A 16,717-nucleotide genomic window follows, 5' to 3' on the forward strand; every position below is an offset into this window, starting at 1 on the left:
AACAATTGACATTTTATTTTATTCAAAATTCTACGATGTGCAAGTGACGTATTAAAGCGTTTTGTCGACACTAAAATATCGGTGGCGCAACATTTTTGCTAGGTTTCTATATACACACACGCCCAATTCAATTCGACAAGACAATCTACTACAATGAGGGTGAATAATAACTACCACCATATGTATATGCTATCACCGAATACAGCTGAATACAGCATACGCCTTCCAGTATGCTTATATTTCAGTGAATCTATCACTGCTTCGGAGTGGCGCTACTGACAAAGCCGCATCAGCAGAATAAAAAATCAGCTGTTGTATTGTGGCATATTCATTGCTTGAATTAATAAATACTATGTTTTTTTCATCAATTTCGAAAATAAATTTGCCAAAACGTCCGGCAGGATAAGTGAAGACGCTAAATTCAAATATTGCGATTGATTGATTCATTATGGCCGAGCGAGGAGCACATTTAACAGGAACGAGTCACGCAAAACCTTCTATTTTCGAAATAGTTGCACAAGATTCTTTATATTCAACGCTGCAGCCTGCATTAAAACAAATTATTTCGGCACGTAAAGATTTATTTTTTTGACATCTGTATTTCTTAAGCAATATAAATGCATATTTTGGTAAAGACGAATATTATAATGTATTACATGACATTTACAAGTTTTTATCAAAATTACATAAAACTGTTAAATGTTTGTCATAGATGTTTGTCATTGTCTAACAAATTGTTATAGTTTTTAGTGTCTTGTAATCCTGCAAGGTATGGTTGGCTGCATCAATGGTCTGATGAAACATATCTGATCTTCAACACATTCCTCCAAAATTATTACCTGAAGAATTATTGTAAATATCCTTTTAGTATATATGCACTATTAATTTTCTTCACACCCTGCATATCGATTTGCCATAGATTTCATTTTTCTTTTCTGTTCCCCCTTTCCTTTCAGCTGCATCTTTTTCTGAAACTTTTTATGGACTTAAACGTATTTCTCTTAGTGAACCCAAAAAAAGAGGAAGATTGTCTGGTAAACAAAAAAACTTGTCTTTAATTTTTCTTGTTCTGGGTCCTTATTTTAAGGATAAAATTACCAAATTTAGTAATGAACAAAGGCTTAATGAACTAGATGGTCAGTTATCAAAGAAGGTAAATAGAATAAGGAAAGTAATTTTACGTATGTTGCAAGGATTTGCATTTGGTTCAAATAAAGGAAAAAAAAAAAACTTCTGTTACAGGGTTGGCAAAGATTATTGTCAAAATATATTGCCAAGGGGCATACAATTTTTCACATACTGGGAGAGGTCTTAGCATTATATCAATATCTGCTTTATATCTCCAATTTGTCATCTTACCCAACACCATTTCTGTGGTTCGCTTCTTTAACATTAACATATGCTGATCCACAAATTAGTTTAACAACAGCAGACCTATTAAGAAAAATTAAACTTGGGACGTTTAACTTTAAAGATGGAATAGAACTATTCCAACAAACAGTCACATGTTCTCTTGAATTTGGTGCATTCTTCCTTCAGTTTCTTCAATGGTGGAATCAGGAACATTATTATAAGAGTCTTACTACAGTTCCAATTCCACCTGCTCCAGTGGTACATAACTAATATTATGATCAATGAAGGAATAGAATGTTTAACAATTAAGGTACGTTTTTCATATGGTATTTTTGCCAGGTTCCAGAATCAGCCAAAAAGTATGCAGGGATATGTCCAATATGTCACAAGAAACGTCGAATTGATACGGGTGTAGCTGTATCAGGGTATATATTACATATTCGTGTTTCATACTTGATAAAATGAAATTGTGCAAAATGTAAAAAATACATATTTTTATCTTTACAGCTATGTCTTCTGTTATCAATGCATTCTAATTGAAATACGTAGAAACGGAAGATGTCCGGTTACACATTATCCTGCAAAAGAAGATGATTTAGTTCGACTGTATATAGAATAAAGACTTCTTCATGAAGGTCCCCAGCATCTTCAACAGAGACTTGGCGCAGGTTGCTAATTAACTAGGATGGCCTTGTTTAACAAAAGAAACGAAAAGAAAGTGGTACGCGGTTGCATTATCTTAGAACGGTATTTGATACTTTTTGTCTCCATGTATAAACTGATTTATAATATAAGGTACATTAAGTTACCTTTTCGTATTGTACTACGCGGTTTACAAGATGCGATATTACATATCTGTCAATAACAATAATAAATTAGCTTATTTCTAATAATATAAGGTGATACATTGTAAATTTAAATATGTTATGCAAATGTAACATGTTCTAAAGAATGAGGTTTAAAGATGTTGCTCTGCTGCAACTAAAGAATGTTGCTCAACGTATTCTTATGGAAAAACAATTTTTTTAATGTGAAGTGAAGCATATACTTTATAATATGAAGTAACATTTATCATGAATTCGAATTTGCTTGAACTATTATTGATAGAAATTTGTAAACATATTCTATTTCATGTGGACTCTAAACTCCCACCTATCGTTACAATTTTATCTCTAGTTAGCAATAGCAAGATAAGAAGCATGCAATCCTATGCTATACTCTTACCAAATAAGCCATTGTAAATATTAATGAAGACATCTTCAAAGACACTTCTAACTATAGAAAAAGCGCGACAGATCAACCATTGAACATATGCGCTAGAGATAGGCACTTCTGTTCTTCAAAATTCATCTAAACGTATAAATGTCTTCTCCGAGTCACATATGAATATCTAGTTTGTTTCCTATCTGTTTTTTCTTCATACACATTGTTTAAGCTGCTTCAGCAACAAGTGCATGTCAATTGATCAGTAGGCCTGAGTAGTTCACTGGCTTTTTAAGAGTAGCTTCATTGAATAAGAACGATGAATAACACAACTTTGGAAGAGATATTGGACAAGCACTTGCCTGAACCCGAATTGCGTGAAGTCAAAAGAATTTTGTTTGGGCGCGAATTGGAGTAAGTAATAAAATATTTTACATTTATAATATTGTATCTTCCGAAATATACGTAATATTAAGTATAACTATTTCGTAACAGGCCTTTGAAATTGCCTGCATGGGAAAGCGATAAAAAATTTGAAGTTCAGGGATGGAAGCTGGGTGGTGCTCTGGCAGAGCAACTTCGTCCACCCCGGATTATTCGTGTCGGTCTAATACAAAATGCAATTGTATTACCCACAACTGAACCAGTGGCTGATCAAAGGGACGCCATACATAAAAAAATAATTGGATACATAGAGCATGCTGCAGCGTGTGGAGTCAATATAGTCTGCATGCAAGAAGCATGGCGTATGTAATTAAATTAAATTGAATGTCATAAGAGTAACGATATTTCGAAACACATTTTACTCATGGACGATCTATAAATGTATCTCCTTATACTCACAAATATGTAAAAATATCTTTTAGCAATGCCGTTTGTCTTTTGTACACGAGAGAAGCATCCGTGGTGCGAATTTGCTGAGGATGCTGAGCACGGTCCAACGACAACTTTACTCTCAGATATTGCAGAACGGCACAATATGGTCATTATTTCTTCTATCTTGGAGAGAGACAGTAATAATGGCGATACTTTATGGAATACTTCCGTTGTTATTGGTGCGGATGGTAAAATCATTGGAAAACACAGAAAGAATCATATACCGCGAGTTGCGGACTTTAATGAATCTACATATTACATGGAGGGCAACACAGGCCATCCTGTATTTGAAACACGTTATGGACGGATTGCAATAAATATTTGTTATGGACGTCATCATCCTCAAAATTGGATGATGTTTGGTGTAAATGGAGCAGAGGTACTATGATAATAACAAAAATTGGATTGATTATTGGATTATATTCAATTAATCTAATAATGCTATTTCAGATTGTATTCAACCCGTCTGCTACTGTTGGTGAATTATCTGAACCATTATGGCCGATTGAAGCAAGATGTGCAGCCATAGCTAATAACTATTTCACATGCGCTATTAATCGAGTGGGAACTGAAATTTTTCCCAACGCATTTACTTCTGGAGACGGTCGTTCGATGCATAATAATTTTGGAGAATTTTATGGTTCTAGTTATGTCGCTGCTCCGGATGGCATACGAACTCCTGGATTAAGTCGAAATCGTGATGGGCTTTTGGTTGCTGAGTTGGATTTAAATTTATGTCGACAAGCCAAAGACAATTGGGGATTTAGGGTAAGAAAGACTTTTGAACAAGATTTGGACCATGTATTACTTTAACCCGAAATTAGGTACACGTTTTATTTTGTTTACATAAACAGTCAACGGACTAAGTTGTACACCACACATTTAATTGGTTATAAGTAGTTTACTGCATTTAATATTTACTTAGCCAATTGCTATATTTCCACTAGAGTCGAGTTACGAGGTAAAATATGTATGTTGTATATGTATACAGGGTGTCCCAAAATCACCTGACCAACGGGGTATGGCGGTGTTCGGGAGGCACCACTGATCACGAAAATGACCTTCCTTTTGTCCGGAAGGTCATAGTTTTTAAATGGGAGCAGGTCAAAGTTGACCAATCAGAACGAGGCGTCAAGAGAAACGCAGGCACCTACGAACTCTGAGTTTTCTTCCCTCGCTTTTGTTTCTCGGTAGCTTGTTTCTTGTTTCCCATAAGCATGTCTTCGGCTGATGTCATCCTGCCCGAAGCCACCGAGAAACAAAAGCGAGGGAAGAAAACTCAGAGTTCGCAGGTGCCTACGTTTCTCTTGACGCCTTCCTCTGATTGTTCAACTTTGACCTGCTCCCATTTAAAAACTATGACCTTCCGGACAAAAGGAAGGTCATTTTCGTGATCAGTGGTGCCCCCCGAACACCGCCATACCCCGTTGGTCAGGTAATTTTGGGACACCCTGTATATCATTTCAATTATGTAAATGTCGTTGTCCGCTGGGGTGCAAACTCACCCCCACGCGACTATTCTTGATGAAATAAATAAATATATTTTTCACATTCCAGATGACTCAAAGACTGGACATGTATGCGAAAGAACTTGCCGAAGCTGTCAAACCGGATTTCAAACCACAAATTATAAGGGAATAATCTATGAGACTTTATGAAATAAATACCCCTTTAATAGATATCATATTCCGGTCAGGTAATCAAAATAATTAATGTATACACTCGGTACAATAAATTTTTTTTAATAAAAATGTATACATATATATATTACTAAAATCGTGAAAAACGCAACGTGAAAAAAGAAGAAACAAGTTCAAAAAAAATACAGTATATATTCAATACATTGTAATTAAGCGTGACTTCAGTGCCATTTCGGAAATTGCATATGTTAAATTTATTTAATTGGAAAACCGGATATTGGCTCCAGTGATGTCTCTTCAGTAACATCATTCGCACACAACACGGAACATCCGAACGACATCCGAATGGTGCCGAAATGCTATGCGTAATACATCCGGTAGACGTCTTAAACACGACGCAGTATGACATCTTTAGAACGTCGTTTTAATGTTCGCATTTATATCATCCATTATTCTTTTTTATCATTTATTATTATTATACCTTATAAGAATATCCTATTCATGTGAAGCAAATTGTCAGATGAATGTAGAAATACATCCAATAAATGACAGGTAAGTATAGGATATACGGACAGAAAGTCGTCCGTAGGTGGGATAAACATACTTCAGAATAACGTCTACAAGATGTCCTTTGCGAATTTACGGATGTCTGTATGTCAGTAGTGGCGAATGACGACGTCTGTACGACATATTTCTGGCATCCCGGTGTTCTATCGAATGGTTTCCGCCAACGTAAACGAATACAATAAAAATATAAGCAGAAGCGATTGAACAAACGACGATTCTAAGAATGAATAGCGCATGCGTTTGACCGCGTCCTCTCAAAAGTATTCCTGTATCGAAAGCGAGGTTAAAAGGATACGCCACGGCGTAAGGCAACGATCACGATGATGCTATTTGCATCGATAAAGTAATGTCTGGCGTATGCTGTTTGCACAGTGCAGGACAGCGTTCGCCGTTTTTCTTGAAAATCACGGAATAGTTTCATAATCAAAATACTGGAATTGGCATGGAGTTGTAGAACTGTGTGATGGTGGGGATGAGAACGCACCAATCAGAATCTGCGACCGATAACGGTATTTGCCGCGTCTGTCCGTAAGCATCAACATGATGCGTCCCGCTGCCCAGTCGGCGTTCAAGTGAGAGCGAGTTACGTTGAGTCAATTTGAGTAGTGTGTGCTAAAACTTTAACAAAATATTCCATAAAAGATGGCCGTTGTTGGCGATGCTGTGTACAATTTGATGAATGGCGTGCCATTGTATGTTTCCTCGAATGCATATTATGGTTATGTTCCGCCGAGTTCTCGTGCTAGTGCCCCTCAGGATTTCAATTATCAGCATGAAGCCGGGCAACGGAACGACTTCAGCCACAAGGGAGCAACACGTAACCACTGTGGCTACGGTTTAGCCATGGAAACGGATGCCGATAGCTATGAAAATAGCGAAGGCGCCCGTTGCATCAATAACCCTTGCGTGATTCCAGAGGTTCCGCGGCGACTAACTGTTGGTCACCGGGAGGATGGCCATGAGCATCTCCGGGAACGCCGCACGATCCACGACGCCGCATCGCGATGCCGGAACCGGAAGCGCAATAGTGACGATCTCGCGCTTTTCGCGCCTATGAAGAAGTTCCGCGAAGGTAAACCACACGCCTGTTTGTTATTGTTTTTCTTTTTAACGAGATGCCTATTCTTCTATCCATTGCTTCCCACCATCACCATTCACCCAAATAGATCCATTAGCTCTGGCTACTTTGGAGGTTTTTGGAATCGAAACATCCAGAGATACTCTTCAGATACAAATTCGTGCGCGAAACACAGGACTGTTGTAAGGTGTCATCGTGTTAGAGATATTATTGCGAGAAATTCGGTGGGATTCTTTCAAGTATCAACGCGGTGGAGTCTGCCTCGTCTTGAGTAATGTGATCAGTGACCTAGGAAAATGAGTCGATAAAGGAACGGATTTCTTTTCAGAGGCGGTGGTAACAGCCGCGATTACTACCATGGTGCAAGAGTTCCAGATCCAGAGGAATATAGACCAGTCAAAGTGCATTATGAGCCGGCACCATTACGCTTAATTAATGCCGAGGGTAAGTCCTTGGTACAACCCTCGGCAACCCTTACAGGCTGCGTCTGGGCAGCAGGTAATTATAATTCGTTAAGCAACACCGTTTCTAATGGTTTATTGCCATTGGGCTGTTCTGAGGCTTATGAGGATGATGCCGAATTTGAGAAAATGTTGCTGGAGACCCATGGATGTTCAGTGCATCAACTCAGACGTCAACAACAACTGCTGAATGACTCTGCTGAGGCAGAATTTTGAACGACTTATGAATTGGAGTGAATTGATATGAGCTTACCATGGACTATGTTATGTAAATCCATCCTAGATTCACATGCAAAAGAGGTGTATGCGAGTCATTACACATTTGTAATTTAGTTAATGTGAAACCTAATGCTTAAGTATGATGTTGCTACATGTGTGTATGGAACAAAATAAATATTTACTTTTCTATAAAAGTTACGATCTGTGGTTTATGTTTTATTCAATTTACCTAATACTTTATGCATTTGATGAGCTTTATACTCTACAGCTTCTGTTTTGATTTTATTTTATTCAAATTGGTTAAGAATTAATTTACCCACAGCAATTATTACAAAGTTATGAGACCATTCATTTGGCTCTATATACATTGAGTTCATACTTTATAGTAGGCAATATAGATGGTGTGTAGTTCCTATATTACGATAAGCATCAAAGGCAACACTAAATAGGAACGATAATAAAACAAGCATTACTCATGTTCACAAAACTTTACAGCATCAAAGAGATGCATAATAGAGAGAACTGAAGAAACAAGAAATACTATAAAGAACATTGTTAGTGATAATATAAAGAAATCAACTTAGGGGGACAAAAGCACAAATAAAGGACGAAGAATGAATTATTGGCTTTCGTCTTCCATTAATTTTGAATATATTAATGGAAACGTTATTAATTAATAATTATTAAACGTTTCGCACATTCCCACACAGTGGATCTGCAGAATAATCTGGACGTGGAAAAATTACAGACCTCTGGTGGTGTATTGCGAGATTTCATTCTCATCGACGAATCTTACAAAATACTAATGATGATACAGACGTGTGGGAATTCTGTCGAGTATCACGTCTTCCGTTCTTTCTACGTCGCCTTCCTCATTTACTAATTGTAAATCGACTTCTGCTTCTGCTGCTACTTGAGCAGCTGCACCATGTGCTATGGGTTCTGTTTCGTTTTCTTCGATTTGATTAAGTCCTTCATCAGAAGCAATCTAAGGAATAAGAATGAAAGACTTTCAATATTTGTCTTCCCTCACGAGAAGTCTAATTTATTGGATTATGTAATACCTGTTGATTATTAGAAGCTTCAGGTCGTGATTGATCAGCTTCTGCTAGATCTTCATTGTATCCTGGAGTGATTGATGTGGAAGGTGCTGCACTCGCATCACCAGCAGGAAAACCAGTCTAATTAGAAAACGAGAATTGTATTCGTTATCCCACATTATTTAAATTTCAAGATATCACTACTCACTGTATTATCACAGTGATCTTCTGCTGACTCCCGCCATGATGGTGATGCCAATGATGATTCTCTACGTGGCATAAACACTTGAGGTAAAGAAATATTTGTCTTTTCTAATTTGGGAACTGGTGGACCCCATGCACCTAAATCTGAATCGTCATCACTGGACTGACAGCTTTCACTAGCTGTTTGATCAGTAGCTTCATTCTGTGATAGTAATGCAGTTTCCTAGATGATTTCAAATAGAAGTCAATAATTTAATCAATAATACCACCAATCTATACGAAGGATTTCTAGTTACCCACCAGAGGATTGTTTGGTGGTTCCGGAATCTGTAAAGCTCGTAAGGATCTCAAGAGTCGTGGTCGTAGACGATGATCTTCACTAATTGCCTTGATTTCTCTTAGAATAATAACCAGGTAATCGGGTCGTCTTCTGTTGGCTGCAACGAGCGAGCCTAACACGTCCCTCATTTCACCGCTACAGCATAGTTCACATTGACTGTTCTACATGTTTGCAATGGTATCCGACGCGTTAAGCGACTTCATTGATTGATATCAGCGTCATAAAAAATGACATGTTTTAAGTCTAACCTGAGATGATGTAATGAGTAATAATCTTCATTGTGGCCAGGCAGCAACCGAAAAGAGGAGTGATTATCCTCCCAGATATTATCAACTTGTTGCTGTTGATGATGGGTCTCGTTGCTGAGAATATTGCTACGCGTGACCGCACTCTCCCTCTCTCTATCTCTTTCCTGTTGCTGCAAATTTGACTGCAACTGTAGATTGAGTGAGTACTGTGCCTCTGTTCCTGATAAGGTTGGCAGTGGTAAATTGTCTGCTCCGTGTTCCCGATTCCGTTTGTCCTTTCTTCAGGAAATCCAGTTATAGTATTTAAGAGATTAGATTAGTAACGAACAACATGGTTAGTTGAAATATCGTGCAGCATTATATGGTAAAAAACAAGAAATTTTTATGAGGTACTGGAAGATACATACATGAGAGAACTATTAACACCTCCACTGGCACTGTTACTGGAAGTACTGGCATTGGCAGCTGGAGCTGGTGTAGAGTGATCTGTTACTGTCTTTGCACTTCCGGACAGTAGATTTTGCCTGGAGTAGCTGAAAAAGCAGAAAGAAATGCCAAACCATGTCGCATGCCTTAGAGTCGAGCTTGCATGAGATTGTGATGATGATAACACCCATGAAATGTTCTGCGTGTATCGGAATTGTTTGCTAAAAAGCCAAAGTCAAAAAGCACGCGCAAATTTCCGATTATTCTTTGTATGAAAAAGTCTAACAATACAATACTCTGTCTGCATTGAAAATCCTAATTTAAGAGTATGAGTTAGAAAATTAGGCACACCAGAGGCAAACGGTTAGAATATCATGAGTAAAATAAAAATTATATAGACTTTCCATCAACCCGAGTTATTTTTCCACCTACCTATATGTTCTATATTTAGTTCAAATTGTACTTGAGCGCAAGAAACAGATGACCAAATAGACTGAGATGTATGCGTGAGAAAAATTATTGAACGAGGGTAAAATGAATATAAGTAAACGATGATGGTGTGCTAAGATAGGCCATGATTTTTATTATTTCATGTTGAGATACATCAGGCTTACACCGAGACGAAGGACAAAGTGCATAGAATCTACTAGGGCACTGTGTGCATGATGTGTATATGAAGCTCGTATGCATAGAACCACCGATATAAGTAAATAAAAATTCCTAGGAGTCCTATGATTTTTCAACAGTATGCAGGTGCCAAGCGAAGGTCGTCGAACTCGTAGATAAATAAAATATCAGGTGTAACGCGGTAGAATGACACGTACATTGTCTAGTTACCTTCTAAAGTTATCCCAGTAGTTGTTCGCCCTGTTGCCTGGCGGTACCTGATTGTTCAGCTGCTGATGATGTTGCTGTTGAGAATTTGCGGCTGGCGTGACCATAACTGGATGAACAGGCGTAATCGAGGGATTGGGTAACGAGACTAGGTTCGGCAAAGACGAGCTGGGTGGTAAAACTGCGTCTAGCGTACTTCCCAGGTGATGAATAGGTCGACTTAGGTTGGAGTAATCTTCCTGGCCCTCGGAGTTGTTAGATCGCGGTACCGGCGCTTGCGATTGTCGTTGCTGCAGCTGCAGCTGTGTTATCGCGGCTCGCATCGACTGCAATTCCCGCTGCTGAGACCAAATCAATTGGCAGCACTGCTGCATTGTCGTGCCCATCATCTGTAGCTGCTGTGCTTGCGAGCCCAGCAACAGCTGGCGATAGTATTCGGCCAATCCCGCTACTCCTATCGAATATTATATTCTGCGTCTACTGGTCGTACTACAAATCAATTTTTTCGACTAGCTCCTTGTCACTAATGCGCTTCTTTACCGGTTTGCGGCTGAGTCACCGGGGATGGAGGTAAACCCCAGAAGTTGCCTGGGAAGCCGTTCTCCGTCGCGGGAACCTGGGGACCGATATCCAGAAGATTCTCCGATGAAGATATACCATCTACATTTTGATCGTTTGGACCCCCTTTAAAGAATGTTGCAAAAAATGAGTTTAATGTAAATATTATGCCAATTTCAGAAGACAGTCTAACAATTCATATAACAAGAAGTCACCTGCAGCGGTAACTGGAGACTGTAAAGGCCATATACTGGATGGTGTACTCGTATGACTCATCTGTGAATTCGACCCTCTGCGTCTGGTCCAATCAGAACCTCCTACATCACGATTGAGACTAGAAGTTTGACTCTGTTCCTAAATAAATTAAAAATTCGCAGTTATATATTAAACAATATAAAGAAATCATGTAACAACTATTTGAATTCTTCAGACCTTTCGCATAAGTTCCTCTAATTGACGTCGCTTGACTTGGGCTGATTGTAAATCCGCTCCATGTGCATTATTACTGTTGCCAACATTATTGCTTTGTTTTTTATCCGCACCAGAGAATCCCAACAGAGAAGGAGGTGGTGTCGAATTTGGAATTGAAGGAGGATTAGGTGGAGGTGCATTAGACGAAGATGCTGTTGGTTGTTTTAAACGATGAAGTTCCGCACGAGCCGCCTGTAGTAAAGCTGACTGTTCCTTTAGTTCATCAATAACAGCCTTAAATGTTAAAAGCAATTTGTATACGACTTACCTGCTATCAGCTATCATATAGATTAAAATGAAATGAAATGAATGTATACCTGAACCTGCTCGATCGTTGGTCTTTCCACAGAATTCCTTGACTTTTTGTAACTGACATCATCAGGCTCGCTCTGATGATCAAAAGAATTACAGAAAGACATTCCCCCAGCCTCTTCATCCACTAAGTCAGCCTCGTCGCCACCTTGAATCGTTGTATCGCCTTCAGGCTCAGCCTCTGAAGCGGAATCCACAGATTCACGTACTCTTGTGGCTTCTTCCATCAGAACTTTCAGATGAGCCAATTGAGCTTTCATTGCATCTAATTCAGCTGCTTTGTCTCTACCTACTGCTCTTGATCCTTCGGAGCTCTAAGAACATAGCAAAGACATCCTTTAATAAATAGCGCATTAAATAGATTATAAGAGAAGCAGGTATGAGATAATATACGAACACAGCTGCCTCTATCAGATAACTCCACGGCCTGCAATTCGGCTACAAGATGATCCATGCGTTTTTTCTTGCTCTGCAACTGGGCCAGCTTTCCTCGTAGTGCAGCTGTTTCCGATTCTAGTTGCTCGGTTTGTTGCTGTTGTGGTAACCGATTACCACCCTCCCATGTAGAAGAGGCAGCAGACGTTTGATTTTCCTGGAGTAGTAGAGCTTGTTGAGCTTGACGTGCTTCGTTTAACCGTTCTCTGGCACGCAACTGCATTCCAACCAAATTGGCCTGATGCTCTTGTAACTGTGCGAGCTTCCGCTGAGACTCCTCCATTTTTCTGCGCAGATGAGCTTCCCTGGACCCGTCCTCGTTTTCATCGATGTCTTCCCTGCCGCTATCTCCATTCTAGCCAAATTAAGAGATGCGTATCGTATCTTACTCACTCCAAAAGGTTCCGAAATTATGCGCTCTTTATGTACTTTGGCGTGTGCTACACTGCTATGATTAATTTATCTTATATGATTTATTGTCTGGTGTGATGAATTGATGCGATATTGATATAAGCAATTGATAAATACATGCATTGCAACGCACCCTACAAGGAGGATTAGTCAGGAGAAAGCGTTCCTGCGTGCTTAAGACATCGAGTAGCTCTGTGAAGCGTCGCATCTGGTTGGACAGTAGTTTAGGATGATCACCGGACTAAAATCGCATGCATTTTGTTAGTAATTGAGAAGAAATTGAATGCGGGTATTATTCAATAACCTCATCGGGAAGTCTGCGAGTCTGATAGTCCTCCAGAAGTTTCGCCAATTTTGTCTCGCTGTCATAGAGGTCCTCCACCATTTTACTCAACTTCTCATGCTGAGCCTGAGCACGCTATAGCATATACGAAATAAAGTATCAAAGGATGGTACATACGGCCCAAAATATGTTTCATCAAACAATGGAACGTATACCACAACATTTAAGAGTTCTTAAACCATTCACTAGGCATAATTTGTGCATCACAAATGTTATGATACCTCTGATACTTTTACATATGCATTTTTCACTTTGCTCTTAACTATGAGTTCAAATTCTAAAAAATATACGAATGATGTGGTACACTTTATATACTTCATAAAATAAGACATACTGGATCGTTCGACTGATTGAGTGAGTCCATCATCGTGGAAGTTACACGAATGTAATCCCGAATTTGACTGAGTCGGCTTTCGACTTGACCCCGATCCGGCTGTACAAAAAAAAATGTTAAGTATTCTCCCGCTATGTTTATTCACTTTTCAAATATATTAGATATCAATGAATATCACCTACCATTTTGTCGACATTAGTGGATTTTGATCCCTGGAGACGAGGCGGTGACTGAGTTCGAGAATCAATTGGCGGAACCATTCTTTGCCAGAGCGTGGAATCTTCTACGGCGTAATTTTCCTGTCTAGTTCCAACTTCGGACGCTGAAAAAGAAAAGAATTTAAGTTGAATAGTTTTATTTGTAGACTTTCTGTGAAAGTATAATTAAAATCGTACCAAAGTCAGAAAAATCGTGATACGTAACTGACGGTGCGGAAGAGGTCGACCTGGTGTTGCTGTTCTTCGTCGTTCCGCGTGGCTCCCGCTCGCTTACAGGCTGCCAATCTAGCTGCAACTGGTTGTATTAAAAATATCTTATGAAAATACCACACACATCATTCCTGTTCAGAATATTCTAAGTATTGATTGAACACTCTAAAATAACTTTATCGTAGTTTATTAAACTAAACCATACCAATCTGGTGGGTCAGATATATTCTAAGCACAGTGCAACAAGCACCTGACTGACTACTGTCTGAGACATTAATGTGGGTACGCCACACTCTTTGGATATGTATTCTTAGAGAGTGAGCCTCCCTGCCATTTCACCATCTATTAATAGTCTTGTAACTTGTAGGCATCTCCATATAGAATGATTCTTGATCAGAGTGCCTAGTACTAGGGTATAAAGGATAACACTCTTCATTGTGTGAGAAAATCAACATAAAATATTATATTGTACTCAATGAATAATGGTAAATAAGCATTATCACACACTATTAGTTGGATAAAAATAAATTATTGTGAAGATTAACAAATATACTAAATTTAATATTTTTAGTAAAATTGTTAATCTTTTAATGTTTTCATACCAAGTTATTGGGGTGCTGAGAAAAATCTCCTCGATAGAGAGGGCGTGTGATGATCTGCTGATTGGCAGCAGAACGTTCTCTATTTCTATCACTTCTTCGGTTACTCTTAGGAAGAGTTCCTGTGTTGCGAGGCCCATCATTTACACCAGGAGACATTTTCCTTTGTTGAAATTGTTCACAATCACTTTTAAAGCCCACAATCACTAAATAATGCTTGCAGTGTAATATCTCAGGAAATCATTGTCCAGGTTGAATAAATGAAGTATGTAGCTCAGGATGGTCAACGAGTTAATTGACGTCGCTGGAGAGTCAAGTGAAGTTATTTTAATTAGAAACACCGAATAATATGCAGATATTCCTAGAGATGTGCAACGGGATTAACGGGGTTTCGTCCGCGGCCACTGGCAGAGGCTGTCAGATAACGTTCACAAATCTCTTACGTCAAAATAGTTGGCAGTGCATCATAAAAAATCATGGCTTAATAATAACCGCGGCCATTGACGTATCTTGCCCGATGATTACGAGAGTATTGGCAGAAACTTGACAACGATAAGTACTTCAACTGCACCGGGTTCCGCGGCCATTTTTAAAAACCGCTTGACATCTGCTGCCTAACCGCCTTCTCCGTCAGACTTTCTATATGTATAATTTTTTGGTAGATCAGTATAGTGTCCATCATTATTATTTGGTATATTATAAATATTTCGATATGTATATTATTATTATAGTAAGAATTAAACAATATAACAAAAATAGATGAATCAGTAATTTTATTTCTACCAAAAATTATTGCAATAATATTATTATTTAATGCTTAAAGCTAGTGCCCAATACAGTATAGTTGCACAGCTTTTTTGAAACATACATATGTATACGTATAAAGAAGTTGAATCTATACTAAATCAGAAGAGTTTAGTATAAATTAAACAAACGAAATTCTTGCTATTAGAAAAGAATAATCAATATTTGTTTTCTTTTATTTTACTGAAACTAGCTATAATGCTAAAAAGTGAATTTTCAAATCATGTCACCGATATGATCTGATCTTCAACCGACTATAAATTTGTTTATAGTTAAAACTTTTACAATACCGCATGACTTTAGCAAAACTCGAGGCTTTCCTCGAAGTAAAAATAAACAAAAGTGAAAACAAAAATAAGTCAAAGATGAAGGAGGGGATAAATGTTTTCAAAGTAAAGCGATTCGAAAAAAGCTTCAGCTTCCGTTTTATCGTTAGTAGCGACATATCAGAAGCAACTAGTGTACTAAGATAAAAGCACCATCTAAAACCCAACTCCGCAAAGTTAGCCCCCTACTTTGACTTTTGACATTTTTCTTTTTACCAATCGATTGGTGGTCATTTGGTGGTATTTGGTAGTCTCACTGAACTCTTACTATACTGGAACGCGTACGGCAGTGATGGGGGCGAGCAGAGAGAGATAGCAAGGACACAGGACATGGGTAGCAGCCTGCTGCATTACACACTGTACAGTCTGAAAAAGTTTAAGCTGGATGACTTTAGTAATAAAGCCATGTTATTAGCAAACAATATTCAAAACTATTTGCAATTAGGAAATATTTATTTAAAAAAAGATAAACCTGCGGTAGGACTCCACATCGATGTACACGAATTTATATAGCAGTACCTGGACATTTTTCATAAATTTGTACTTTAGTGCTGGCTTTGTGCTGGCGTGGCTGGTATTAACGTTGAGTGTAGATAGGTATAGTGGTGCGGAGGACGTGGTGGGGGTATGTCAAGCATATACTATAGTAAAATTTTAGTTCCAATCCTGGCTGGTAGATGGGGCCCCGAAAATCCCAAGCTACAGTCTCTCTAGTAAGAGTCCGGCGACGGTCTTACATACAGGTCTTGCAACTCGCCCAATTTTCAGCGGTGGGGGTAGACGTGGTTTTGAAGCACGGCACATTTTAATTTTTAGTCACAAGCGTCGCTGTGATCGAGCGACCCCCTTATCTATCTCACTCTACAGTCAGCTGTGGGAGAGAGAAATAGGAACGGGCCCCTTATCTATCTCACTCTACAATCGGCTGTGGGAGAGAGAAATAGGAACGGATCGCTTGATCGCAACGCCTCTTGTGGTCATGAAGCGAAATGAACAATGCTTCTAAAAGAAGACTACCCCCTCCAAGGGAGTTGCAAGACCTGTATGTACGACCGTGAGTCCGGCCAACACCCGAAAGGGACGCCATATTAAGGGCTTGTGTGGCGCCACCATAACATTGCGCACGGATTTTCAAACTATCAATCTTTACAATCAAGAGACTCGGTCGAGTCTCGCGCCAAGTACAGGCAACCCGCCGTACAGGGCT

At 38.9% G+C, this 16,717-nt stretch overlaps 4 protein-coding genes across 15 annotated transcripts; 3 read left to right on the forward strand and 1 right to left on the reverse strand.

Moving 5' to 3' along the window:
• Positions 1-23: 23 nt before the first annotated feature.
• On the forward strand, positions 24-2,302 carry LOC107266640 (peroxisome assembly protein 12). 3 transcript variants are annotated; one of them, XM_015737328.2, is made up of 7 exons: positions 24-159; positions 402-568; positions 744-852; positions 957-1,153; positions 1,243-1,611; positions 1,693-1,778; positions 1,861-2,302. In XM_015737328.2, exons 2-7 carry the CDS (start codon positions 449-451, stop codon positions 1,970-1,972), a joined length of 993 nt encoding a protein of 330 aa, XP_015592814.1. In that variant the 5' UTR covers positions 24-159; positions 402-448; the 3' UTR covers positions 1,973-2,302. The 3 variants fall into 3 exon arrangements, with proteins under 3 accessions (XP_015592814.1, XP_024939865.1, XP_024939866.1); XM_025084097.1 differs by lacking the exon at positions 24-159 and having other exon boundaries at positions 172-568; positions 1,700-1,778; XM_025084098.1 differs by lacking the exons at positions 24-159; positions 1,693-1,778 and having other exon boundaries at positions 172-568; positions 1,243-1,663.
• A 289-nt stretch (positions 2,303-2,591) lies between these two features.
• LOC107266639 (beta-ureidopropionase) lies at positions 2,592-5,212 on the forward strand. Its single transcript, XM_015737325.2, has 5 exons — positions 2,592-2,970; positions 3,052-3,302; positions 3,423-3,811; positions 3,883-4,200; positions 4,990-5,212. Exons 1-5 carry the CDS (start codon positions 2,876-2,878, stop codon positions 5,071-5,073), a joined length of 1,137 nt encoding a protein of 378 aa, XP_015592811.1. The 5' UTR covers positions 2,592-2,875; the 3' UTR covers positions 5,074-5,212.
• Positions 5,213-5,486: 274 nt separating this feature from the next.
• On the forward strand, positions 5,487-7,595 carry LOC107266641. 2 transcript variants are annotated; one of them, XM_025084100.1, is made up of 2 exons: positions 5,487-6,711; positions 6,806-7,595. In XM_025084100.1, exons 1-2 carry the CDS (start codon positions 6,282-6,284, stop codon positions 6,901-6,903), a joined length of 528 nt encoding a protein of 175 aa, XP_024939868.1. In that variant the 5' UTR covers positions 5,487-6,281; the 3' UTR covers positions 6,904-7,595. The 2 variants fall into 2 exon arrangements, with proteins under 2 accessions (XP_024939868.1, XP_015592815.1); XM_015737329.2 differs by having other exon boundaries at positions 7,048-7,595.
• Position 7,596: 1 nt separating this feature from the next.
• Positions 7,597-16,000, reverse strand: LOC107266635. 9 transcript variants are annotated; one of them, XM_015737309.2, is made up of 20 exons: positions 15,983-16,000; positions 15,779-15,876; positions 14,384-14,684; positions 13,749-13,866; positions 13,536-13,675; positions 13,354-13,452; positions 12,981-13,094; positions 12,810-12,917; positions 12,228-12,620; positions 11,836-12,144; positions 11,480-11,752; positions 11,263-11,401; positions 11,030-11,173; positions 10,493-10,943; positions 9,637-9,762; positions 9,230-9,508; positions 8,942-9,116; positions 8,646-8,864; positions 8,462-8,578; positions 7,597-8,385 (listed from the first exon to the last, which is right to left on the reverse strand). In XM_015737309.2, the coding sequence occupies exons 3-20, from the start codon at positions 14,537-14,539 to the stop codon at positions 8,200-8,202; spliced, it is 3,546 nt and encodes a 1,181-aa protein (XP_015592795.1). In that variant the 5' UTR covers positions 14,540-14,684; positions 15,779-15,876; positions 15,983-16,000; the 3' UTR covers positions 7,597-8,199. The 9 variants fall into 9 exon arrangements, with proteins under 9 accessions (XP_015592795.1, XP_015592793.1, XP_015592792.1 ...); XM_015737307.1 differs by lacking the exons at positions 15,779-15,876; positions 15,983-16,000 and adding an exon at positions 14,824-14,991; XM_015737306.2 differs by lacking the exons at positions 15,779-15,876; positions 15,983-16,000 and having other exon boundaries at positions 14,384-15,002.
• Positions 16,001-16,717: the final 717 nt, after the last annotated feature.

This window comes from Cephus cinctus, unplaced genomic scaffold, assembly GCF_000341935.2.
Source record: "Cephus cinctus unplaced genomic scaffold, Ccin1 Ccin1_scaffold0330, whole genome shotgun sequence".
Classification (NCBI taxonomy): domain Eukaryota; kingdom Metazoa; phylum Arthropoda; class Insecta; order Hymenoptera; family Cephidae; genus Cephus; species Cephus cinctus.

Coding starts and splice junctions, on each gene's coding strand:
- LOC107266640 (XM_015737328.2), top strand. CDS start 449: ATGGCCGAGCGAGGAGCACATTTAACAGGAACGAGTCACGCAAAACCT. Junction 569..743: donor CATTAAAACAAATTATTTCG/GCACGTAAAGAT, acceptor AAATTGTTATAG/TTTTTAGTGTCTTGTAATCC. Junction 853..956: donor TTATTACCTGAAGAATTATT/GTAAATATCCTT, acceptor CTTTCCTTTCAG/CTGCATCTTTTTCTGAAACT.
- LOC107266639 (XM_015737325.2), top strand. CDS start 2,876: ATGAATAACACAACTTTGGAAGAGATATTGGACAAGCACTTGCCTGAA. Junction 3,812..3,882: donor TTGGTGTAAATGGAGCAGAG/GTACTATGATAA, acceptor ATGCTATTTCAG/ATTGTATTCAACCCGTCTGC. Junction 4,201..4,989: donor AAGACAATTGGGGATTTAGG/GTAAGAAAGACT, acceptor TTCACATTCCAG/ATGACTCAAAGACTGGACAT.
- LOC107266641 (XM_015737329.2), top strand. CDS start 6,282: ATGGCCGTTGTTGGCGATGCTGTGTACAATTTGATGAATGGCGTGCCA. Junction 6,712..7,047: donor TATGAAGAAGTTCCGCGAAG/GTAAACCACACG, acceptor TTCTTTTCAGAG/GCGGTGGTAACAGCCGCGAT.
- LOC107266635 (XM_015737309.2), bottom strand. CDS start 14,539: ATGTCTCCTGGTGTAAATGATGGGCCTCGCAACACAGGAACTCTTCCT. Junction 12,918..12,980: donor CTCGCAGACTTCCCGATGAG/GTTATTGAATAA, acceptor ATGCGATTTTAG/TCCGGTGATCATCCTAAACT. Junction 8,386..8,461: donor AAGCTTCTAATAATCAACAG/GTATTACATAAT, acceptor CTTATTCCTTAG/ATTGCTTCTGATGAAGGACT.